The sequence below is a fragment of the Aphelocoma coerulescens genome, chromosome 4A, assembly GCF_041296385.1.
Source record: "Aphelocoma coerulescens isolate FSJ_1873_10779 chromosome 4A, UR_Acoe_1.0, whole genome shotgun sequence".
Taxonomy (NCBI): Eukaryota; Metazoa; Chordata; class Aves; order Passeriformes; family Corvidae; genus Aphelocoma; species Aphelocoma coerulescens.
The window spans coordinates 2,612,022-2,638,120 of NC_091018.1; the positions used below are offsets into that span (position 1 = coordinate 2,612,022).

Below are 26,099 nucleotides of genomic sequence, written 5' to 3' on the forward strand. Positions count from 1 at the left end.
TTATTCCCTGGAAGGGGTTTGGTTTGGTTTTGATTGGCATTTTTTTCCCCCAAAGTTGTAAGTCCTCCCCTTCTGTTTCTTCACCACACTGTCCCAATCCATTCCCTTATTAATTGCTTTTATAAAAGTGTAATTACCAAAGTGTAACTGTTTCATACAGATATCAAGAAATAGATAATGTACTTTTCACAGAACATACTGTAGTCCAGAACTGCTTAAACCCAACAATAACAGCAAGAGGGGATGACAAAAAGCTCTTTTTTTTTTTTTCCTGTTGATGGATTGGAACCACACCACCACCATAAACTTTTATTATCTACAGCAGAAACTTGGCTTTACCTACTGAGGCACAGAAGAGAACTGTTGCTTGCATTATTTCCTAACTCCATGGTCCAGACTTTCTGTCTTTAGTGTGCCAAAACTACTGCAGCTTCTATGGAGTGCTGAAAGCCAAAATTCCCTCTTGAACCATCCACCTCTAAGCTCTCTCACAGAGCTCTTGAGGTACACAGCTTTCCCTATTTCTCCACATTAAGTCATAAGACCTCATATGAAAGATTATGCAGAACCCTTGAATTAAAAAAAAAAAAAAAAAGTACATTTAGGAAAAAAAAAAAGGAAAAGACTGAAATGAAACAACTTGTCATTGCATTTTCTATAAACTGCACTTTTCATCCTCTTTTACTCTTTGTTGTTTCTTTTCCTGAATCGAATACAATTTTGGCAGTGCTTTATTGTCTGCAGTCTAAATAAGTCCTTTCTCCTTGACACTGAGGCAGTTTTACCTGGCAGAGCATTAGGGGGTAAATGCTTTTAATGAGACTCCTTCACCTGTGCAGAATTTGAACTTTCTCCCCAGGGAGGAAAGAGTGGTGCACCCCACAGGGAGTCTTTTGATTTACTATTGAGCCTCTTTTGCATAACAGGCCACAGATTACAGAAAGAGCAAAGCACTTACGTTGTTACTGAGATTTAATACTGCATTCATTAAGGGTCCTATTGCTATTTTAGGAGGAAGGTACAAAGAGTTTGTTAAAAATAGAAACAGAAATCATTAGGTAGTAAAGGCACTGGCACGATGCTCTGATCATTTCACAGAATCCCTCACATCCTGAAGGGGGTGTGGATAAAGCACCCAGTGACACTATTTGAAAGAATTGCTACAGTTTGGAAAGTGTTCAGTGTTTAGCTGTGCAAAGTGAGTAAACTTCTGACAGATGAGTTTCCTTGAGACAGTTTTTATGAAATACCTAAAAAACCAGTTCTGCCTGAGCCACTGAGACCTGAGGAAATATTTAACAAATACTGAGCTTTCTTCAAAGTCTCCCTCCTTGGCCCCTCTGTCTTCTCAGAGGAAAATAATTGCTCACAATTATTTACCTCATAACTTCCCAATCCTGTCACCATATACAGTGTAATCACATTTTCTTGTACACTGACTTTGCTGCACCATATAAGCTGAGGGACAACTTCTGTGTGTATTCTGATTATTACAGGTCGACAGCCCCATGTTATAAAGATATCTGCCAGCACAGGCCAGATTTGATACAAGCATGAATCCTTGCACAGCAGTTAACTTGGAGGCCTGTTCCTGAATTAGAAGTCTATTTTATATAACATAAGTGTTTGATGTACTAAAATATGACATGGGTGACAACATCACCAGTGGAACCTACCAAAGTGTGTTAAAATAGCTGCTCAGTCAGCTCTGCAGTGTGCCCTGACATGTGTCTGGAAGCACTGCCAGGGAATCTTCCTGCCATTCCTTGGCCACCTCCAGCGCTGACTGGAGTGTGAAAGCTCAGCCTGCAGCAGCTGCCAGCCCCAGCTCTGCAGCAGCAGCATCCTGCACTTGTCTCAGCCCCAGCTCTTCCCAAGGGAACAGCAGCTCAGCTTTGAATCACAGGTGGCCTCTTGCTCATTGCAAATTTAGAGTAACGCGTTTCTTTGTTTTAAATTTGAGTTTACTCCTAATCCCAACATCACAGATGGGATTAGAGAGTCTTCCAAGAGCTGATCTCTTTTAATCCCTTGGCTGGAGTTACTCCTACCTTTGCTCCTTCAGATGGTCTGTGTTAACTCTTACTGTGTGATCTTTTAGCTCCCTTTCCTGCCTCAGCTTACAGCAGGTGTATCTGACTCAGCTCTGTATTGAATTTTTGCCTTATGGTAAATTTAATCACACTGAACAAATTGAAATGTAATTCAACAACCAAGAATTTGTCTGAATGAAAAACATCAAGATGGTTTCCTGACAATGACAAGACTCATACACCTTCCCTTTCAGGCTTCAGAACAGAACATCCTCTTGCCCAGATTTCTCGTATTACCAAGCACAGCCTTTCTCACAATATCACACAAGACCTGAAGAACATTTCTGGGAGAAACTTCCAGCAGTTGCCTTTGCGTGCTGGATCTTAGTTACAGGAGTTCCAAGTCTGCCAAAATTACAATCGTGTAAGGAAGTTTTATAACAACCAGAGTTTTAGGCAAAGTTAAAGTGGAGACAGCACTATTGTATGGATTCACAAAATAGATCTGAAACTATTTTCCATCATATAACAAATTTTTAATGCAGGGATTGATAATTTCCTCATGTCATTATCAGACTAATAGGGCAAACATACCAGAATAAAAAACAGAGAAATTTTTTGATAACACAGAACAGTAACAAAAAAGAAAAAAAAAAAAAAAAAAAAAAAAGAAACTCTCTTTTTTAACTTAACATTTTCTCTTTTTTTGTGACAATTATTAAACACTCCAAAATTGCCACTTTAGGTTGTGTGGGGTTTTTGGTAGGTAGGTACTGAATCTGGAACATATTCCAAGTCACGGCAGGGTTTTGCATATTGACATAAACTCAAGAACAAATTTCCTTTGGTCACATTTTTTCCAGTGCTTTTTCTTTTTTTTTTTTTTTTTTTTTTTTTTTTTTTTTTGGCTGATTCTTGCCCATAAAAAGTTTCAAATTAAAGAGACACTTGTTTGACACATTGTCTGCAATAGTGCCTCTGAACACAGTGATTTGCTCAGTATTGACTTAAAGTGCAATTTATTCAATGAAGAGACTCTAAGGAAAACTAGGATGCTGCAGGAATAACACGAAGTATTGACCTAATCTAAACTTGCTTAGACAAACTGGCGATATCTAAATTGAAACAGTACATCTGGAGGCAAGAAGAAAAAGTCTGGTGCCTCTACAATTTACATATTCTCCCAAGTAGCAGCATAAAATAAAGCCTGAGCTGCTGTTGCAGTGCGAACCTTCTGGCTGTGTGTAAATCTCCGCACAAAATCCGGGCAGCAGATCCTGAGCTGACTTAGCCTTCAGACAGAGGAATTTACAGCAGCAGGGGATGCAGCTCTGCTTGGGTTTTAATGCTGCAGTGTGATGGAAAGATCTGGAATCACAGTGCAGCGATGCAGCTCGTGTAACCCCCGTTCCCTCGTAGCTCACTGACCCCGGGAGATCCCTGCGATCTGAAATTACTGGGGCCATGCTTGGGCTCACAGGGCAAATCTCCACAGGCACAAAAGGACCCACAAAGTGAAAGGCACTTTACAAATGTACTTCACAAATGATTCCTGAAGCTGCAGCAGCAACCTGTGGGACAGCAAACCCCACCCCACCCCTGCAATTCTCCCTGTTCGTTCTCTGTGTGATCTGTGAAGGCTGAGCATCGTTTTCTCAGTACACCCTTTCCACCATGAGATGTTTAAAATCTATCTGGCACACGTTCATGTTCTCTGTTATGCCCCAAAACCAGTTCCACTCAGCATTTCTTCAGTGAATAGTTTTGAAGCAACAAAATGTAAAAGAAGTCTGCTTAGTGTGATTTCACCTACAACAGTTTTTTCAGTTTTTTTCTTCATTGTTCCTGTTATTCTGTAGATCACTGAAATTTTTTTTTTTTTTTTTTTTTTTTTTTTTCTGGGGGAAGGGATTTTCTGTTCTCATTTCTAATTGAGTATTAGAAGATAACTGGCTCATTTCTATTAAAACCTAAACAAAAAGTAAATTATTAGCTATTTTCTACCTAAGATCACACGGAAAAAGCTGTATTTGAGATTACAGATTCATGAGTTTAATCTTAGACTCTGAGTAAGATATTATTGAATCACATATGAACAACAATAATCAAGATTGCAGACATTACTATTTTATGTTTAAGGGCATTTTCATTGAAAAGTTGACTACTGTAATGCAATAATCCTACAGTTTGGAGCAAGCTTTATGGATATAGCTTTATGAATATGCATTGCATAGCTGTTTTTCTTTTCTAACTTTATATAAAAAGTCTCATATGCTAATTCCCGCTGCAGAGAATCTCTGATGAGCCCTGAATTTACTTCTAAGTTTTACCCTCATTTATTACAGACTAACATCAGAACACTTTTTCTTAATGTTGGAGAACAAAGTTTGCTGTACTCAGAGCCCAAATCATGTGTAAAAGTCCAAACAAAACCCAGCACATTTGGAATGTGCAATGGCATAGTGATCCAGTATCTGCTTTTCCCGTAAACAGCATTAATTTTAATAATATTTTTACACTAATGTCTGGTGCAAAATTAGTCAGTCTTTCTTGATGTTCATTCTGGGTCATTCTGCTTACAAAACTCCCATGCAACAGCTTCTTCTACTCACGGTGGCTGCTTTAATTAAAACTTTTAAAGATTAGACCCAATTTCCAGCTGTAGGTTCAGGAAGTGCTACTTTCAAACTCTTGTCCTGGACATTTTGAGACTGTGGTCACCTAAAAGTTCTGTGTGCCAGTGTACAAGATGAGAGGAACACTCCCCGGGCTGCAGCACCAGCAGATTCTGGCATTGATTAGCTACGAACTGCAACTCTGCTCTAAAGCTGTTCCGCTGAAAACCACAGAACTGCAGCGTGTTGCTCTCATTAAAACAAATTAATCTCCTCCAGAGCAGAAGCTGATGGTTTGGCAGCAGTTCCATCCCTCTCATGTCATGGACTGGTGCAGGAACATTTTGCTTGTCCAGGGAGACGCTGCTGCGTACAGATTGTCTGATATTCCCAGGCAGCTTTGTGAAGATGTCCTCTGGGTTTCAGTGAACAATTCCCAAAAGTATTGCTGGAAAATATCCACAGACTCCACATAGTTTTGAATGTCTTGGATTTCTGCTTATTGACCTTGACATAAGTGAATGTTTGTTTTTGTTTTGGGTTTTTTTTTTGGTTTTTTTTTAAGAAGTCACTGAAAATGTAACATAATTACTTGGAACTACTTCCAGTAGAATACAGTGCAAGATGAAATATTGTGGTTTATTTTTCTCTCCCATTTTTGCTTATGTGGTGAAACATCATTGGCATAATAAGAAGATAATGTATCACTGGAAGTACTGGATAAAATACTCCCAGTGCCTCCAGGTAGGTGTGATTATTGCCCTACACCTACCCCTAATTCCCAGTACTCTATAGGGTACTTACAACTTGGAAATGTGACTTACCTTTACACTTTTAGATAATGTCCTAAAAGTGTTGATGCTAATGCCATGCTTAATTTGAACCACTCTCGTTCTAGAAAGTATTTTGGTTGATGTTCTCAAATTTCTTTCCTCACCTCAACTTTACTGGCTTCTTTAGGTGAAGCAATACAATTTTATTATTTGTGTTATTACAAAAATAGGGCCCTAATTATGAGATAAAAATGTGTCTGCTCATAAAGAAATGCAAAAAAACACAGTAAGGGAAATGGACGACAGATGCAGGTTCATTCCATAGTAGGATGAAATAAGACACAAGAAATGACAAGATCTCAAAAAAAGTCTGAGCATGGCTGACTGTTAAAAGCATCTGATGGCTCAGGTAAGACGAGAATGGCTTCAAACTAAAAAAATGTGTGATCAAAAGTTTGGTAACAATAGTTTTAGCTGAGCTCAGAACCTGGAGTAGGGCAAGATTAAGAGAGCTCCAGACAACCTTAATTAGAATATTGCATAAACCAACAGAAAACAAAGAAAAGAAGCAGAGTTTTCAGGAGCTTGGTGATTTTAAAGGTTGAGAGGCTTAAGGCTTAATCATGTTTTTATTGTCAAGGGAAATGAAAGAAAAAAACAGGGCAAGACATATAAGGAAACGTGATGGGACAAGCAGAACAGGTAGATGAGGAAGTAGATGAGAAAGTTGTGCTTCTTTGTAATGAAGGATCTTAGTGATGGAGAAAGAATGTCAAACCAACAGGAAGGCACAGATAAACACCTCATTTTGTCAAGTTTTTTCCCAGAAGAAAGCGACAAGATATTATGCAGTGATATAAAAATAAATGGAAGCAAGGGAAGAATAAGAAGGAAGCACAGATTTGAGAGAATTTTAAAACAAGTCCAAAAAATGTTGGGTGCCACATGCAGGAAAAAGCTGATGGCAGCATTGAATAAGAGATCTGTGGAAAAAAAGAAACAACAGCACGCCTGAAAAGAAGAGTGCTCAATAAAATAGTAAAGAAAAGCTATTTTGGTACAGAGAAGTTTTGTAGTAGGGCTGCAGATTAAATGAAAATGAGAACAAGGAAATGCACAGCTCAAAAGAAATTGGACATTAGCCTGTAAGCTGAAGCATCCAGAGTAAGGGAAGGATATTGCAAGGAGGAAAACAAAGAGCCAGGTGGAAATCTGGTGCTGCTAATGGGAAGAGCTGATTGAGGAGTAAATGTCAGGAAGCTGGAGAGAGAACGGGGCAGAGAAGCTGTTTGCAACACCACTCTGGGGAAGGGAAACTGTGTGAAGAGAGCAAACTTGTTGGAAAAAACCCAAACAATTCTGATCCAGGATATGAGCACGAAGCCAGAAAAGGCTGCTTCTGTGTTTTGCTAAACATGCACACATTTAGATTATGTAAGTGCTGTAGAGTTACCTGGGATTTGAGTCACAGTTTACCCATCTCAAAACCTCACTGGAAGTGCTGTAAATCCTCTACAATTTAGAGCACAGGCCCTGCTCTCATTCCCATCAGAACCCTCTCCCCCTGCAGTGAGGATTACGGGGAGTCACAAGGGCTGAAAGTCTTCCAGAGGTAATGGCCTCACCCAAAGGACAGAAGAGCTGGAAGAGACAGCTCCTCACTGTTCTTAAAATAAACACAGACATAAACACAACATCCAACCCCTAATGGGAGATATCTGTGCATGTGCTAAGGGGTGTGACTCCAGGGATGATGCTGTGACATATACAGCATAACATATGCATTCAAGTATACATTTTAGGAACACAAATGCTTTGAAGTCTAGAAAAAGTCTAGAAAATGTAAGATTGTTCATCTTTGGGATAATGCTTACAGTCCTTTGTACTGCCTGTGTAAAAATAGCAGTGTTTGGGGCATTTTCTTCTTCCTAAGAGTGAAAAAGAATCCTGTAATACTCCTCAGAAAGGGTGTCTGGTCAGAAAAGCAGAGTAACATATCCCAGAAGAAAGAAGCATCTTCAAGGAAGTTGTTCCCTGCTCTAATTCTGGAGAGAGATGCCAGAAGCACTTCTGGTCCTCTCCATGACTGCATTAGAGACAGGCTGCTCACAGGAATTTACCAACATGACGATACTCAGGAAGGTTAATTGGAATTAACTAAAATGTATGAACTTTGAAGTGGATTAATTACATTATCCTAAGTCCTTGCGTAGCTATTCTTATTTAAAATTAAAATGATCTTAATTTAGTTTATGTTATTTCGCTCCTAAACTAACGATAAAATGAATTAAGATCATTTCAGAACTCATTTGCATTAATTTTCCTGTGTACACGTGTGTAAACAAACACCGACATCCTAAAAGTTAAAACCTCATCGAGTTTCATTAAGCTTATCAATAATGCATCAGAACTGTAAGACTGGTTTCCAGACACAGCTCCTAATGATGCCAGCGTTTGGGATGAGCACAACACCCAGAATAACGGAGACACAAATCCACCAGCTTTGGAAAGCTTTCAGATCCTTTAGAAGCAGAAATTCCTTCGGCACATAAACCTGTTCATGCAATTGTATCCAAAAGTGGGTCAGAGTAAATGGAAAGTTTTATAAACATCCTGGTTTACACATATTTCACCTTTGAAATAACAGCATCCTAAAGACAGGAGAAATCTGCAAAATCCTTCACCAACGCCAGTGTATGCTGGGATTACGATGCCCCTTTAAAGGCCAGTGAGCATAAAACCCATGAGAAAACCTGCAAGCCTGTAACATACAAGTAAGATGAAAAAAAAATTTCCAGCACTCCTGCTGGATGAAGGCTGACTGTTTATTGATGTTATTCAGAAAACAGATGGTGAAAAACAGAGTTCTAATGAAATCTAAAGGTGTAACTCTAAATAAAATGCTAGATACAAGTCTGAAGCCAGTGTCATGGCCAGTTTATCTCATATGATTGGCAAAAAGCACAATTGCCTAACAGTTGCAATAAAGAGAGCTCTAAATAATACTTGTAAAGATATTGCTGTCAGTGAAAATCTACTGCATTTCTTTATCAAAACTGAGAAATGCAGCAAAAACATATTCACATGAGAGAACTGTTGGAATGTTTGTTGTGTGACAAAATATTCCAGTGAAAACAACAAGAGTTCATAATGATCCAATAGATAAATTAAATCTTGCTTACTGAGTAACACCAGGAAAGGAGCAGTGCCCTGAGTGCCCAGAACCCCTGTGCAGTAATTAGGAGGCTTTTCACCAACAAAATGATTACAAATTGCATTTTCTCTGCCTAGTGGCTGAATCTTACTAATTATGGATACATAAATTGACAGAGATGAGTTGTTTATTTAGTATGACTGTTAGACTGATTTAAAAGTTGCATTTTTTAAATATGAAGCTTTTGCTATACTAATTTTTCCTGTAGAGAAGTTGTGACAAACATGCTTTAGAGATGCTCTTTCAGAATGGAATTCTCACTGTCTTTTATCCTGTGCAAGGACAAAACTTACTGAATGCTATTATAAAGAAGGGATATAAAACACTGTAATACTGGAGATAAGAGCTAAGGAACAGGAATCAGGAGAGGCATTTTCTGTTTCTAAATCTTAAACTGGTGTCTTGTGTGACCTCAGGTATCTAAACAGTTTCATTTTCTCCAGTTTTCAACCTGTTTTTATATTTTTATGATACATAAACCTAAAAGAGATTTAAGAAGATATAGTTCAGCCAAGTAAGTATTTTATTATTGCTAGGCTAGTTAAAACAAATATTTTGAGAGCTGTTCTGCTTACCATAGCACTCATTTGCTCTCAAAAAAAATGGGAGAATGCCTGAAAAGTTCTTACTGAAGAAGGAACTTGTAAAAAACAGTGGAGATAGATGACCCTGGCTTAAAACAGCTGTAAAACGACTCAGAATGTAAAGCTTTCCTTTAGCTCTTCATCAGACTCGATGCTCTTTCTGCTGTTTCACATCTTTTAGCCAGTACGATTTGTAATTTTGTGCAACCATAATCCTTCCTCATCTTAGCCCACTGCTCTGGCAGAGTTATTTGCTGCTTTTCCCCATAATCAGGGCACTCAGAGAATAAAGAACAACATTAGTCCAGCTTGCTGCTGGTCTGACTGCAATTATAAACCAGAGCTAAGCCTGGTTTGTGTTCATTAAACAGCAAGGTCACAGGTAGCTTTGAACTGACACTCATTCTTTGTGTGCAAACAACATTCCCTTTCATGTCCTCACCCCTCCTCGTTCATACTATCCAATGTGCATTCTTTGACACTTCTTAAAATATTTTAAAGTGAACTTATTTAAAAATTGGAAAAGTCAACTCATTAAATAACGCATTTGTAGTAAGAACCTTTTATCTTCCACTGAAGGCAGTAACAAGAGTCTGTCTGAAAATTTTCAATAGACAACAAACAGCCTCTTTGAGTTTAGAGCTTTCTGAAGTGACTGATCCCAACTCTCTCAGAAAGGTATTTCCATATGCACTAGATATATGCAAACACTGAACAACAACAACAAAAAAAGAAACATTTTGAATTGCACTTACTAGAAGTTACATCATTTTACATCCTTAGATTTATTAGAAATGTAAAGTATTTCTTGAAAATCACGTGGCTTTCCTACTGCTTCCTTTATTTCTGGTGGCTTATTTAAAAACTAACTTCAGTTCTGGCCAAACTATTCACTGACTGTGAACCAGCAGGAGCTCTACTAAAGATATGGTGCAACCTGCACACTCCAGTGGTGCAGCTAAGAGACAACTCTGTCACCAGGCACAGCCCTAAATTCCATGTTGGATGATAATTCTGACTGAAACCTACCTTTCATCTTTTTCCAAACTTTATTCACAGTAAGATTCACCCAAAACTCACTGGTAATTATAACACTCAGCACTAATTACACTCTGTTGGTTCTCTCCTGCATGCAAGGAACTGAGATTCCACTATGCGAGCACCACAAAACAATCCTTAACCTGCAGGTCTATAATTCAACAAGAAGCTGAGTTAGGAGTAACATAGGAAGAGAAAATTCTTACAGGATAACTAAATCTCAATTCTTTTTTTCAGTCCTTTCCACTTAGGTGAAAAATAGCCATGAGTTGAACTTGTTCTTATTTGATGTTCCTAGTTCTGAACTGCTCATCCAGGAATGCAAATTACAGCTCCACGTCGATCCTATAAATTACATCACTCTAATGCTCCTCACACCTCACCAGATCCAAACTTTTTGATACCATGATATGCAGAAGAAGAGGAGCATTTTAAATACACTCAGCTCTAATTCAGTAAAGAAAGAAAGGGAAGAAAAAGTTCTCGTAAGACTTTGGTTTCTATATCTTGCACTCAAACTATTTCTAAAAAGAGCAGAGATTTTTGTCCATTTAAAAATGAGTTATTTGATGATTACCCCAAGGAACATTAAGAGAAACGTGAGGATAATTCCATCAAGGCTTTTAAAAATCCTATATGCGATTTGTCTTTTTTTTTTTGAGGGTTAAGAATCTCAACTGCAGTGGCAGAAACAACCCCGTATCTGCCATTGTTCACCCTCCAGGGTTGTCCCTCAGCACCACATTCGCTTTCACAGGGAGCTAACTGCCTCCACTTTTATTCAGAACATGTACTGTCTGCACTCTTCATTGGTTGGGTCATACACGGTTTACTCTTTTATGCATTCTCATTTCTGCTTTCTTATTTAAATGCAGTTTTATTTACTGCGGTGTAAAAAGAAAACACTCTCAGTCCAAGGTGATCGCTAAGAGGAAAGAAGCACTGAGTAGTTTTGTCATTCCTGGCCACGCAGTGTCATTCTCTTCGTGCTTGTACCTAAAACTGGCAGAGTGGGACATTGTTGGGGGTTTCTCCAGGTTTTGATTTAAAAGTGTTTTCAAGCTTTCACAGAGTCACAGAATATTCAGAGTTGGAAGGGATCCACAAGAGTTATAAAGTCCAACTTTTAAGTGAATGACCCGTATGGGGATTGAACCCACACCCTTGGTGTGGTTATTAACACCATGCTCTAACCAATTGTAGAGACATCAGCAGCCCTAATAAATCCAGGAAACAAAGTGCAGGAGTTATCAATACACACTGCAACAGGGAGTGATGCTGGCAGAATGGATTTTAATGGCTATTGTCGTCGCTTCTGATTATTTTTATTTCTTGTGAGTTAAAAAAAAAAACAACTTCAAAATTATGAATTATGGCATGCAAAGTTTGTGACATGCTGTAGAAATCTGCAAGCTTCGACCAGGCCTTAGCAATCCTGTGTGCATACATCCATTCCCTCATCCACTGATTCCAGACAAAACACTGTCAAAACTGAGAAAGTCAAGTACTCAAGGTGCGACTGTGCCTTGTGTTTGCAGCCTGAGGCCTCTGCAAGTGTGCAGTTTGAGACAGTTTTTCATGACAAAAGCTTGGATGCAGAGTTTTTATTTAACATGTAGTGAATTTTTGGTTGGTGTGTCTTCATTAGCGTGTGAGTTGGTTAATTCTTACTGCCCGCTTCAAACTCAGCTATCAGGACAGACTTGTTCACCTCTTGATGGGAGGATTATTCATCTCTTTACCACCACTTTGTAAACTCCTCACTGGGGGATCTGACTCTTCACTGATAATAATGAATCCACTTTCAGAGAGTCTTTTGAGGAGAAGTATGTGATGGACAAGAACTAAAGGAATTAAGTTGGAGAGAAATTAAGACGGAGGGTTCTCACAAATGTTTGATGAGCAGTCTGGGCAATCAGGACCCAGCAGTTCAGAGCAGTTCACAGCACTTCCCAACAAAGCTTGTCAGAAAAATTGTGCAGGAAAGTTCCAGTTTGGAAGGCATTGATTTAACAAAAATTGTAACATACTGTGAAATACACTCTTTCACTGATGTAATTAAACCTGGTCTGGGTGTCATGTTTAATTACAGATATAATGGAAAATAAAATTGCAACCTGCTATCTATCCACCCTTATAAAAGATGACTTAAATCATCTTTATACCCAAATGCTATTCATCCTACTTGAGAAGTGTTCAGTCTGCACCTTCTTTCCACTGATGGTCCATAGTTGCTAACACAACACTGCAGTCTAAGTCTATGCATCAGAAATATCTCCATGTTGTTAAAATAGAATCTCAGCAATAGAGAAACATATAAACATATGTAAATCCCCATCTATATAAAAATTCAACTCTGCTAAACAAAAAGAAAAATCAGTGCAGTGTCGGTAATCAAATATTAATAGAATAAGGAAAGGACAATTGTGATCAGTGTGTACTCCTGTTACCTGCTTTGCACAATGTATTTCCCACTTAAGCTCTTACAAGAAAAGGTGTGGAAGACCATGGTTACACCCAGGCAGGCTTTAGGTTCACCAGAGGAAATGCCAGGCATTTGATCAGTTTTGGTTTTCTCATCACATACTTCACTTTGGCATTTCCACATGTGCCCATTTCTCAAAAGCCTAATTTCTATTTTTCTTCCTTTGGGAAAGAATTGCAGATGATCTGTTAGGAAGGAAGATACATGACCCGAGTCACACTGTGTTCACACTGGGCTACGAGCAGGGATTGCTGTATAACTCCACCCAGTTATGAGAAGGTATGGGGCAAGAGAGTCCTTTTCTGGAACCAGAATTAGTTCCCATTAAGCTGCCTAATGACCCTGGGATATTGGTGAGCCCTAACCATTTCTTAATAATGGATATTATGACTCATCCATCCATCCTGCCTTACTTCTCAATGCACCATTGAAAAGATAGGAAACCATTTTACCAACAGACCCTAATGTATCATAGCAATATAACTTCTAATAGATTTTATTATTGCTTTTAATTCTTTTTTCTTTCAAGGATATTGATTTTGAGAGTACACTATTCTTGCAATTAGATACAACTGTTTTTTCAGTCTGTAATCATTTTTGCTTTGTAACTTTTGCAGGAGACAAACTGCCTTAATACAACCCCTGATCTCTCTGAGTCATGTAGGGATGTTAAAATAACAAGGACATAAATATGATACACAAGTTACTGAATACAAAACAACAGTCTGCACTAAAAGAAATGGGTTTATTGTCTGACCTGTCAACAGACTAAAACCTAAAACTGCTACACACACAGCACTTGGAAAGCAGTTAGGCAAAGCAGCCTGAGGTAACAGCTGGGTGGCACAAAATGCTCTTTTTCAAAGTCCTCTACCAAGAGCTGCACCAGGAACCTCCACTGCAGCCTCAGACATCCATTCCTCAGCCAACACATCCTCCAGCCTCTACAGAAGTACTCTATAGAGAACATATTTCATGGTCTGCTTCTCTGTGCACATTTCCATAAACCCAGCAAGCTGCTCCAGTGAGAAGCTGGTGCTTTACACCAGCAGATCGCTGTTTGTTCTATCAATAGGACTTGTTTAAGCAGAACCCTGTGAGCTGCTTCTCCTCTATTAACAATTTTGCTGTTGTTCTGCACATATTAAGCAGCTTCCCTGGTGATGCAGAAACGAGGCATTAAACCATAACAAGAAACATCATTCTAGTATTATCACCAAAAATTGTATTTACTATTCACAGCATTGACATTTACTTGTTTTGGAGAAATAAAGTGTTAAAAGTCACATGAAATTTTGTCAGCACCTTTTTGCACAATTAATGCTGACTGCTATACCTGGATGAAATTTCTGCTTTATTTTCCTAATCGACGTCACCCAGTCATAGCTCTTTTAATTTTTGGTGGATTTAGAGCAAGAAATTGACGTTTCCTTTAGATATCACCAGGGTGGTACCAGTTCTCTGTTTTATGATCTGCATGAAAACATGGTCTTTGTTGTAAGAGGGAGCTTGATTTTTGTATACACAGAATTTCCCCCTGGGTGCCCTTCAAACTCTGCTATTGTAATTATCAATAGCCAATCCCTGCCAAAGAATGTGAAAAATTAAGACAGCTATTGGTTAGAGCCCCAGAAAAGGTAAAAACCCTTCTCTCATGATTCCATCAAAATTAAATAGGACTTAAATTGCACAAAGATGCCAGGCACAATCTGGGGACCAAGCTGCCTTTTTCCCAATGCCTTCAATGTGCACACCAGCTCTGTAGCCAGAACTGCCTCAAAACCTTTTGTAAGTAATAGTAGAAATTACCATAAAAACTTTCCTATCTTGAAGTGACCGTGGTCTTTTTTCTGTCTGTAACTACCTCAGTCACAAAGAACAATTCAAACCAACCCAAACACCTTTGGAACAACACAGAAATTACTCTCCTCCAAATCACCAGGAGCTGTCACTGTTTCTGCCTTAAAAACCAGTAAGGACAAATTCAGGAATTGGCCATTTTTGTTTCTCTTTTTAGTCAGGGGAATATAGTGACATAATTTTTCTGCACATATATCTTTTTTACTTCTAAGGGAAAGAAGAGCTTGCGGTGTATGCAGCTTTTCAGGACCCCAAATGCACACCTTCTTCCCTCAGAAAAAAACCCCACAAAACAGCTCCTGCACCAACATGGGTAACTGAAATATTTAAAACTGTGAAACTGTCTAAGACCATTATTGATTTTACTGTGCATGGAACAGCTGAAGCATTAGACAGCAGCCATTCCTTGCCATAAACATTCCAAGGTATCTCTGTGTCCCCAGCAAACCCAGAACGCTGCTGTTAATGTGGCAGATTATTCACTTTGGGATCCTGGAGGTGTCCTTGATGTTTTCCTCTCTGCAGCTGAGCCCCAATGACAACCAGAAGGGCAAGGCCACCACCACTTATTACGATGTAATGCCGTGTTAAGCACATACCTGAATACTCATCTTGCTGGGGACTTTCCCTGTAATTGCAGCTGCAAATCTGTCACATATGGAAGCCTCTGGAACTTTTTGTAGCCTTATTAGATGTGAGAGGGCCCAGCCAGCTCAGTGGCACTGCGCTCATGAAAAGCAGCCCAAAACAACTTAACTGACCGTGTCACCCGTTTTACATTTATGGCTACCCTAATTCTAATTTAATAAGAAACAAACAAACAAAAAAAAGAACACCAAACATTCAAAGGTGTAATGGCCTTGTTTTAAATCACACAATGCACTGGGATTAGAAAATAATTATCAGTCCTCTTTTAAAGTAAGGAGATTATCATGCTGCTAATTATTCTCAAAGGAATAGAAGAGATGAGAAAATAATCTAAAACTTTTCCTGATGGAACTAAACTCATGACTAGGCTTAATAGGCTCATTATAATTACCAACAACTTTTGCTTTGCTAGTTCCAGAAAGAATTGTGACTAGGGTAACACTTTAAGCTGACTTTCCACACAAAAGTTCTGTTGGCTGCCTACACTATTGCACAAATAAAGATGGGCCAATCTCTCTGTAGAGAGATTTTAGAAAGAAAATTAATTGAAAAAATAGAAAAAACCAAACAACAACAAAAAACAAACAAACAAACAAACAAAAACAAACCCCAAACATAGATTTAATGGTAGTTTATGTCCCACTGAAGGAATTCCTTGCAGCTGGTGCTTCAGCAGCACAAAGCTTTGCATCTGCTATGCTGCCATCTAAAGGGTATGGAAAAAGGGAGGAGAATTAGATTTTCCATGTGCTCAGTGGGAATTATCAACTAATTGGCACTTGACTATCCGAATTCTAGGTTTTAATTAGAATGGCACTCGAAACCTGAGGGCTGTTGACTCAATGTATTGGACAGGATCACCAGCAGCAGCAAAGTAAAACTTGTACTTTTAGAGATTTCCTTACATGGGTATGTCAGGAGTCAAATTATTTATGGACTGCATGACAATTCACAGCTCAGAAAAATTAACACAGAGAGCAGAGAGCTGTGCAAACAAGACCTTCAATCTACCCTTTCCCTGCTCTATGACTGAGCAAGCAGCCAAATCAAAGTCCTCTTTAGTCCTCCTTAGGCTACCTCTGCATTGACTTCAAAAGAAACTGGAACCTGGTAATACAAATTAATGAAGCACAAGATCCTACTCACCAGGTGTGTTTTCCCAAGAAACCTACAATGCTAATTAAAAAAACCAAAAACCAACTTAATTAATAACATTGTATTTTTTCATAATTTATCACAGTTTTCTGTTTATTTTTATTTTCAGGTTTTTTTCCTGAATTATTTCTCTTTTTTTGCTACTGCATTTTATAAAGAAACAAAACAAAAAAAAAACAACTTATAAAATAATGGTTTAGGTCTCATTAAGATGTTAATGCCACAAATAGAATATTGAAATTTATGTAGTTTATCTAAAATATTATTCAATAATGGATTAAAACCCAAAAACTATAAACTATTAGAGAAGTGGTTTTTTTCAGTTTTTGTCCATGCACTTTGTTTTAGAATTTATTCTAATGGGAATATGGAAAGGCCAAGTTCCTGACCAACATCTTCCTCTGGATGACAAAAGTTTTTTGCTAAGTTCTCTTCTGTGTTTCCAGCTTTAAAACCAAATATGATCACAACCCTGACAAAAAAGCTTTGTGTAGAAAACTGAATAATGCTGATGAAGTAATTGGATGATGTAGGGAAATTGGCTGAGAACAAAACTCACCAAACCTTTTCTGGGTAAGAATTTTTTTAACAATCGAACCACTGCACTAGTAGAAGAAAACACACCAATATGACATTACAAATATTTCTGCCTTCCTAAAATTCACGAGTTCAGTGGCCTCAAATCTGGACATTTGTCTTCTGAGAGACAGAGATTAAATACATTCATCTAGAAATTGTAGAAAAGTGTACCTAAAATTCAGACTGTACAAACAAAGGGCAGAGGTTCTCCCAGCCCTTGTGACCAGTGGACAGGACATGGAGCAGCAAATCCAGGAGATGATGGTGACATTTGAACACTTACTTGGCCTACAGCAGTCACCACAGACACTCCTGAAAGGAACTGAGTACCTTTCCCCACACATTCCAGAGCCAAGGGTAGGTACTGACCCACAGCTGCTTGAAGTCAGACCCCAAATCTCATTAGCTGCTTTCAGAGTGTCAGTTCTGTTTAGCCAGATCCCTGAGAAGGAAAGGATTCCATAAGGTACATCGTAGGGAGTTCAGTGCTGAAAATACTGTGTATTAACAGTGAAATATGCCAAAATTCACAATGGCTATTGCAGCCATACGTGGCTTATATCCTGCTGCAGAAAGGAACTTTAGAGTACACTAAAAGAATGTCACTGATTATCATATGAAGAGAAAAAGGACTAGTTGAGATGTTTGTATATGGAGGACAACAAAATACGAAATAGTCAAGTGGATTTTGTACTTTAGGAGCAACCATAGATGGCTTTAATCCACATTTCTATTGCCACAGCTGGAACCAACTCCTTCCTTAGGAGTGAACAGAATCAGTCAAAGCAACCAGAAACAAAGCTTAATTTCTGCTTTCTCCTGCAGTCACAGACACTGCCAGGCACGGGGCTGGGTCCCTGCTGGGCGACCCCTCTGAGAACAGACAATTTGTTCCAAACAAAAACCATCCTTGTTCTTTTCCGGTGGTTTTGGAAGAGCTTTGGTATTTTTTAGCTGGAATTGTATTTACTCAAATTATGAAAAATGACAGCCATTCCATTGATTGTACACAGTTGTTTGTGAAAAGCAAAGTACCCTGCAAAGATTGAATACTTTGACATTTATATAACAAAGCATTTACCCAAAATAATTTCTAAATTTATCTTCATTATGCTTTTTGATTTAAAATTTGAATTTGAAAATGGTACAACAAAATATGTGATTTTATCAGAAATACATGTTTGGATTTGACTTTACAGACAAAAAAAAAAATTCCTGTGTTTTTTTGAGCATCTTTGAGAATTTTTATTCATTATGAGGTATTTGAACACCTCAGATCATTTTTTTGGCAAGCCTTAACTGAAATAGAAAAATATGAGTTAATCTGGCAAATGGACAGCTCATCAGAGTAGTTGACAGCACATGAATAAGGGCTGATGCATGTTTCAGTTTGTATTATTAATTGAAAAGTAGGACTTCCAGGAGTTTTCAATACTGGGTTTGGTGAGGATAATTTTAAATGCATGCTCAATATATTAAAAAGTATCAAACGTGTAAAAAATAGAAATAACACTTCAGTACTTGTCTGCCATCAGTTAAGAGTAATAAAAAGCAATAAAATACTTTAGAATAAGAGCCAATTTGTAAATTAAACCTCCTTAAACGCAGCCAAGTTGCAAAGAATCACCCTATTTGTCTTCTGCAAAATCCAAGTAGAACCTTGGTGAGTGGAAGCTCTGATTGCAAAGACCAAATGAACCCTCCCAGACAACCATAAGCACTCACACGGTGCATGCACACATTTTATTCATTAAAGCTGTATTTAGAGCTCTTTCTCCACTGTAAATCCGGTGCTTATTTCACTGCATAAGAAGCAAACCAACACTGGAGATTATCACACGTCAGGAAAGCTGCAAGGAATCCAAAGTCAACAGAGCTCATTTGCCCAGGTCTTAGGAACACCCTACTTTGCAGCCAGCTTCTTTGTTCCTGTATTATTTTGTTTTGGAGGAATTCTCTCCTGGCTTCTTGCAGGCTTTTACAATAAATAAGATATGCAAGACAAAAGTTGGATACATTTACCCTAAAAACTGGGTCAAAAGATAATTCTTTTAAGAATTTTTTTTTTTTTTAAAGACCCTACATAAAAGCACAATGTATTATCCAGGGCAAGGGGAAACACAGAGTGCCTTATTTTGTGTTAAATAAACTAAGCTGGTAGAGCAGCAACACTCTGTAATTATTTATTAGGTGAAAAACATTGCCTGGTTGCAAAAAAATGTACTTTAAATGTGAGGTTTGTCAGAGAGAAGGAAACAGCCAAACTCGAAGACATGATGTTTCTGTTTATGTGAAGCTGATCACACTTGCTCTTAAAAATTTATTTCAAGTGCAGGATGGTTCCCATATGAAGTTTATACCTTCCTATTAAATAGTGTAAAAAGATCCATCTGCATTCCCCTGAAAACACACTAAAAATTGCATCAAGGGTACAACTTGGATATGCTGGTCAGAAACTGAGAAAGGCTCATTTCAAAATTTTTGGTAGATTCACAGCTATTTATATTAAAAGATGACTCCAAGGCATGAGCAAATAAGGAAACTCCAGCACATTTCTACCTCACCAGCTGTAAGCAGATGGGAGAGAATCAATTATCAAAAGGAGTTAAGTCTAAGATAGATTTTTGTTCCTGCAAAGGAACATCACATAAATTACCAGGGCAACACGGGAAGATTTCTAGGCTAACATGAAGTTAAAATAGAGCACTGTGTGGATAAAACCAGGCTGTCTCAGAGCTGAAAATGGTATTTTTCCAAGGTTTATGAGTAATCAGTTGAAGAATGTCGGTGAGTTCTGCTTGTCTCCAATTTCTTCTCAGCCTCTACGGATCAGTGCACCTGAGCCTGTGTCTCCCTTGGGAACTTATTATGCAGTAAATAAGGCTGTAAATTTGCAGGGGACTCTGCACTTGCTGCACTTGTGGACACTGTTAATGTGCCGTAAGAACCCTCTGCAAAGTTCACTCTCCTTTTTCAAAAGCGAACAGCACCGAGCACAGAGGATCCCCGTGAGGAATCAGGATGGATCACTGAAGGAAATGTAATTTCCCATCTACATTTAGTCACTGCAAACACACACATGTTGTACAGAAAGAACAGGACTGCACCTCTGTGTGCCTGGGCACTCGCTGCAGTCACTCCTCACCTGCTCTCAGGTTTCCTACACCTGGATCCTCCTCTACCACTGCTGCCAGTACCACAGTTAGCCCTCACTTTACCACAGACATCACAGCTGTCCCTCCTTGTTAGAGAACCAAACCAACAAAAAAGCAAATTGAACCATAAATCACAGGAACAACAGCAAATAGAAAATCCTGCCCTCAGAGGTATGTTAAATATTGTGCTCCACGTTTCAGAAAAGGCTGTGTACAACCTGTGGGGCCACTCCCAGTAACCTTGTGCGTGACCTGAGCCAAATAGGGATCGTGAGATTGATGAACTCACAGATGGTCCAAGAGGTAAAGCACGGAAGGGGAAGCTCTACTGGAAACTGTTCCATGGAAATTGTTCCCATGTGTGCCAAAGGAGTTTCAGTTTGGACATGAAGAAACATTTCTTCATGGAAAGGGTTGCCATGCATTGAAGGGGCTGCGTGGGGAGCTGGTGGAGTCCCCATCCCTGGAGCTGTTCAAGCAATCACTGGAGGTTGTGCTTTGTTCTCTTGTCTGTGTGACAAGGTGGGGATTGGTGACAGGTTGGACTCGATGATCTTGGAGGTCTTTTCCCACCTTAATGATTCTGAGGTTCTGTGACTACACAGTCGTAGAATCACAGAACAGTTTGGGTCAGAAGGGACCTTCAAAGGCCATCTGGTCCAAGCCCCCTGCAATGAGCAGGGATGTCTTCCACCAGGCCAAGTTGTCAGAGCCCCATCCAACCTGGACTTGAACGTTTTCAGGGATGGGGCATCCATCACCTCTCTGGGCAACCTCTGCCAGTGTTTTACCACCATGGATGTAAAAATCATCTTCCTTACATCTAATCAAAATCAGCCCTCTTTTAGCTTCAAACCATGCAGCAGGCTTTGCTAAACTCTGTAAGTTCCAGCAGTGCTTGAAGCCTACAACTAACGATTTTATTTCTTTCCAGTAGCAAGTTGAATATCTGCAAATGCTACCACTTAGAAGATTTCTGTGGTCTTATCTAAAAGCCAAAGCTCCAGCTATGAACCCAAAGATAATATTTAATAAAGTTAATGAAATTGGTTAAAAATTAAAATAAATTCCCAAAAAACTAATATCTCCTTTTCTTCTGTTGCACTGAACAGAAGAGAAAATTTTTCTTAGTGTTCCTAACAGAACTTCCTCAAGTATGGCATTTTGTAGCCTGGATGAGTCTTTGAATTTTGCATTCCTCGCTCTTCTACAATTTCTTTTATTACAGCATAAGCTTGCACATGCATTATGAAATTCCATTTCCTGTGGTGAAAAAAAAAAAAAAACAAAGCAGCAGCGAGAGTTCCAGAACCAACAGTGCTTCTATCATTGATGGCTGCAGAGAAAAAAAAAAACCAACCAGAAATGATAGCAAGATTCCCATGACCAAATGGAAAATTTTCCAAAGACAGCTCTCCTCAAAATACAATATTAATATAAAAAAAGCCTCATGATTCTTTCTAGAGTGCCCTTCACTTAAACTTGAGCACACGAGAATGACAGTGCTGACAGCACATCCTTCCTCTGCATCCACTGCAAGTGACTAAGTTGTGCAATCAGAGCCAGGAATCATTTTTACATTAATGCCTAGAAAAGTAGAACTTTCCAGGCTGTTAATGCTAAGGATTCAAGCTTATAGAGCAAAATAAAAAGCACAGAAATGGAAAAAAACACAAATCAGCACCATGCTAGCACTACTCGACCCATAGGACCTTATGACTTTAATAGTGACACTCAACCTTAAAGGACTTTTTTCAATATTTCAACCTGCTGTATCAGGCTGAAAAGAGAAAATGATAAGCCTCTGTGCAGTGAAATAGGTACACACACATCTACATGAGCTGAATTATTTGAGGATAATTCAACTCATCACATTATTTGTAGCATTTCTTAAAGCGGGATATGAATATATTCAGCTGAAGGCTTTCCAATGTAATTTGCAAGGAGTTATGAGAATTGGATGTATTTTTCCTTTTGTAATATACACTCCATCACTTCTCCAAAGCTATTGCCATTTCTGTAATGAATATTTCTGATTATTTATAGCAGAGTAAGGGTCAGGGAGCATTAGAAATTGAACTCCTGCAGAACAGAGCTGCATCCCACGATACAGAGTAGCAGGCAAAGTCTGAGATTTCCTCCACTGTGCTGTTTGTGACCTCAGTCCTGACCCATCTGTAAATGGGAGAGGTAAATATATCTGCTTCCACCACAGTCCAAGGTCTCTGACAACCAAATATCACGTAGCTGTACATGACTGAGAATGTCCATCTGCTGAGTCTGCTTTAAACCTCAGTCCATTATATCATACCAAGGCTTACATTCTCCAGAAAATAGAATTTTGAATTTAATTAAGCTCTGAAATCACTCAGAATTACTCATTATTATATCTAATAATTTGAGAAATCAGGATTTGCAGTGGTCCCAACATTCTTGACAGTCTAAACACTGACTGAAGAACTTTGAAATATTTTGATTAAAAATCTATTGGCAAAAGTTGGGATTGATGCTCTCTATCCTACTCATTTTGATACTTCTATAGCCAGGAAAGGTTCTGTGTGTGTGGATGTTTGGATGACAAACAGTTTTCCTGAGCACCACACTTTGAAATCATTTGACTTTTTCAAAATTAGTGAATGCATTCTTATGTATCTGCAAAAATCATAATTAATGCTACAAGCATAATACACAAGGAAAAGATGAGACTCAGAGGATGGGAATCTTTAGAAATGTATCAGAGTTATTAGATCTTGTGAGTTACAAAGTATTAGGAACTAAATCCATAAAATACACGGGCTTTTCCTGAGCAGTTCTAATGGGTTAAACTACATCTCACAGACAAAAGCAATTAGTGACTAAAATCAGGAATTGCTAATACCATCTTGATATGGAGCTGAAGATGCCAGGGGCTTCAATTTGAATCTTTTTGATGTTCTGAATTTTAGTTAATGATAAATCCCTTTCTGCGGGAGTTCTGCATTGCTCTGTACTCAGCAAAATGATGTCCTCTCCAAACACCCCCCACCCCTTCATTCCAAGCATTATGGAGAGTTGCTAAGATTATGAAAGATAATTTTTAAAACATTAATAAGAAAAAATGACAGAAAATTATATTAATATTGTGCTAAGGCCCAGAGAACGAGCAAAAACTGTAAATATTTGTCCATGGACATCTATTTAAGGTATTGAGAAGGAGTTTTGGGATGCAATTTTATGCTGAAAACTTGTCTCATCATAGGTTAAGCCTACCTAGGTTGCCTTAGTAGATTATAAAAAGCAGTCAGTTCTACTGAACAGAAGATAAACAGTGTAATATTTGTTCTTGTGCTTTCCTATATTCCCTGAAAATTGATGACATTCTTAATGGTATTTTAAAAATAGAAATGTATATATGTCTAATATGTATTTTTATATTCAAAATTGCTTTCTCTTAAAACATTAAACTATTAAGAAAAAGTGGTTTAGAGCCATTTTTCTATTTTGGGAGCCAGCAAAACTGCTGTTACAGCCAACCTCCTGAAATCAGCAGTTCCAGCAGGATGGCAATTTCCTATTAAAAATGGAGATAATTTATTTATTAAATCACAATGTGAGGGAAGTAAAACACAGTAAATGCAAGTCACCAGAAAAAGCAGGAACTCCATTCATCTCCCCTTGTACACAAAGAACGTGTGTGTGTGTGTTTGTGTGTTACCCTCTCTCAAACTGCCGTGTAAACTCTGATAGAGTTAGAATCCCAAGAATCTTCTCTTTCTTCCTATTAAGAAACAAATTCAGGAAAGGAATCCACAAGACTCAATCTCTTGCCTGACTTCCTGGAGGGAAGTCTTTCCAAAACTACTGGGCAGCAGCAGCAGCAGCAGCAGCAAGCTCAGCTGTGGGAAGAGTGACCTCAGAGAGGAACCCAGATACTGATAACTCTCTGCATATTCATAATTATGTATATTTACTTAACTAAGCTGCTAAACAAAGAGTTTGGAATGAGGGATGGGGAGAACAAGAAGTATTTGTGAAGAGCACATGTCTGAAGACCTCAGAGAAAGAGTTTGAAGAGACGAAATTTTGTTTAGCTCAAGGAAAACACCAGCACCAGACTCAGCCAAGCTTTTAAAATTGTCACTTTGCATACTGAAAGGCAAATAGCAGTTTTGTTTCTGTCTGTAAAAAGCAAAATACAATAGAGTAAAAGGCAACTTCATATACTTCAGTATGTTGTAGCAGCCTCCAGGGACTATAATGAACAGCTTCTTTGCAAAAAGGTTAGTGCCTGCAGTGATTACATCCTCTAGTGCTGGTATAGGCACCTCTGAATATTAAATGATTTTTGTCTATTGGCCCATTCCTTGAAAACAAATTATTACTGAGTTATGACTGCAAGTGGATCAGGACCTGCCTCTGCATGGGTTGTAGAGGTACATCCACCAGTGCCTTTCCACAGCGCTGTCTTTAATGTTCAGATATACAAATATAATTCACCAAGCTATCATTTTTTTGTTAACTGCGCTTTGCAGACAGTGCAGAGCAATTTGATGTCTCTCAAGGTGGATAATAGCATGAATAATTCATTAAGCTCGCTGGAGTTAATGTTGCTGTACTCAAGGTTAAGTATTCCCCCATCTCCATATAAGGAATTACTTGATTGCTTACCTTAAAAATGAACTTTCTTCAAAACGCCATTGTATAAATAATAGGCTGTGTCTGAGTGCCATGATTTGTAAGTTGCTCCATCAAGGTACCAGCAAATAACCATAGACTGAACAAGCTTACACGGGTTTTTTTTTTTTCAGATATGTTGCAACTCTTTATAACAAACACACCTGTTTAGTAAAAATATCCTATCTATGAGGCAACTTTTACTCCTTCCTTTGAGAATGATGAAGGTGATTTTGTTTATTAAGGACTATACTAAAAATAAGAGCAAAATCAAGGGACTATGTCCAGGTTGGCCATGAGCTTAATAAAGATTAATCAAACTACCAAGAGAAAAGCAATGTGCTGTTTAGTCAACATCACAAATAAGCTGTAGCACTTGGATTATCCTTGGACAAACCGGGGGCAGGGGGGATCCTCTAAGAAACGAGGCCATGGAATCAAGCCAAGTTGTTTGGCTGGTGGTGGATTTAATTAAAAGAAGCAGCCAGGCAGCTCCCTATGTTCAGCTGCAGCTCAGTAAATGACTTCCCGTGTCCTCTACCCCTGAGTCCTTCTGCAGGGCAACATTGCAAACTGCCAAACAGAAAGTCTTTCCTGACAAGTGCAGCCTTCACCTCTCACTAGTAACTTACTGGTCAAACTCCTGTTGAAGCCAGGCAGAAACAAAGGCTGTGCAGAACCTCTCTGAAGGGACTCACATCCTAAAGAGAGACACCACGGCCTCTGGGAGGGATGATGCACTGCAGATCACCTGGAAAACGACGCTTCCACAGGACACTGAGAGAAATCACTCCAGTGTTCAATGGACATGAACTACCTCACACTTGCAGAGTCCTCAGAAGCTCCCAGGCAGGAGCACATGTTAAGAGATCATTTATGTACATGGGTTATTTACCTGACTGGCTATAGAGTCTTCTTCATAAAGAGATGATGAAACCCTGGCTGCAAGATGAGGCACGGTACCCTTGCCTACACCACAGCGTGCTCCATCCCAGAACAGTGATGCTGCCAGAACACACAGAACCTGGTAACTCCTCTCAGTGTTTATCTCTTCATAATGCACTGAATGTGGAAAACAATCGAGAGTCTCTTTCAGCTTTACTGCATTCTGCCAGTACATTTCAAGGACAGACTCTCAGTGCTGTTTTCTTGGTTTCTGCCACCACGGCAGCCCTGCCTGTTTGCTGACTTCCACCTCTCTTATTTCTTGCTTCAGCAAACGATAACAAATTATTAATTTGTCTGCAGATGACATTTACTGCAGAAAGCAGAAAGCTACACCAAAGAAAATGGTAATACAATAGCTT

General features: G+C 38.7%; 1 protein-coding gene across 4 annotated transcripts in view; it reads right to left on the reverse strand.

The window, feature by feature from the left end:
- PCDH11X (protocadherin 11 X-linked) overlaps window positions 1–26,099 on the reverse strand; it is a 436,859-nt gene that overhangs the window by 69,238 nt on the left and 341,522 nt on the right. Inside the window, exon 7 of one of the 4 annotated variants that reach the window (XM_069015031.1) lies at window positions 4,442–5,096. The exons of the other annotated variants lie outside the window; for them this stretch is intronic. Within the exon in view, the coding sequence (XP_068871132.1) occupies window positions 5,071–5,096 (26 nt within the window). The 3' untranslated portion in view covers window positions 4,442–5,070. Of the gene's footprint in view, window positions 1–4,441; window positions 5,097–26,099 lie in introns of those variants that run through there. 4 annotated transcript variants of the gene reach the window in all.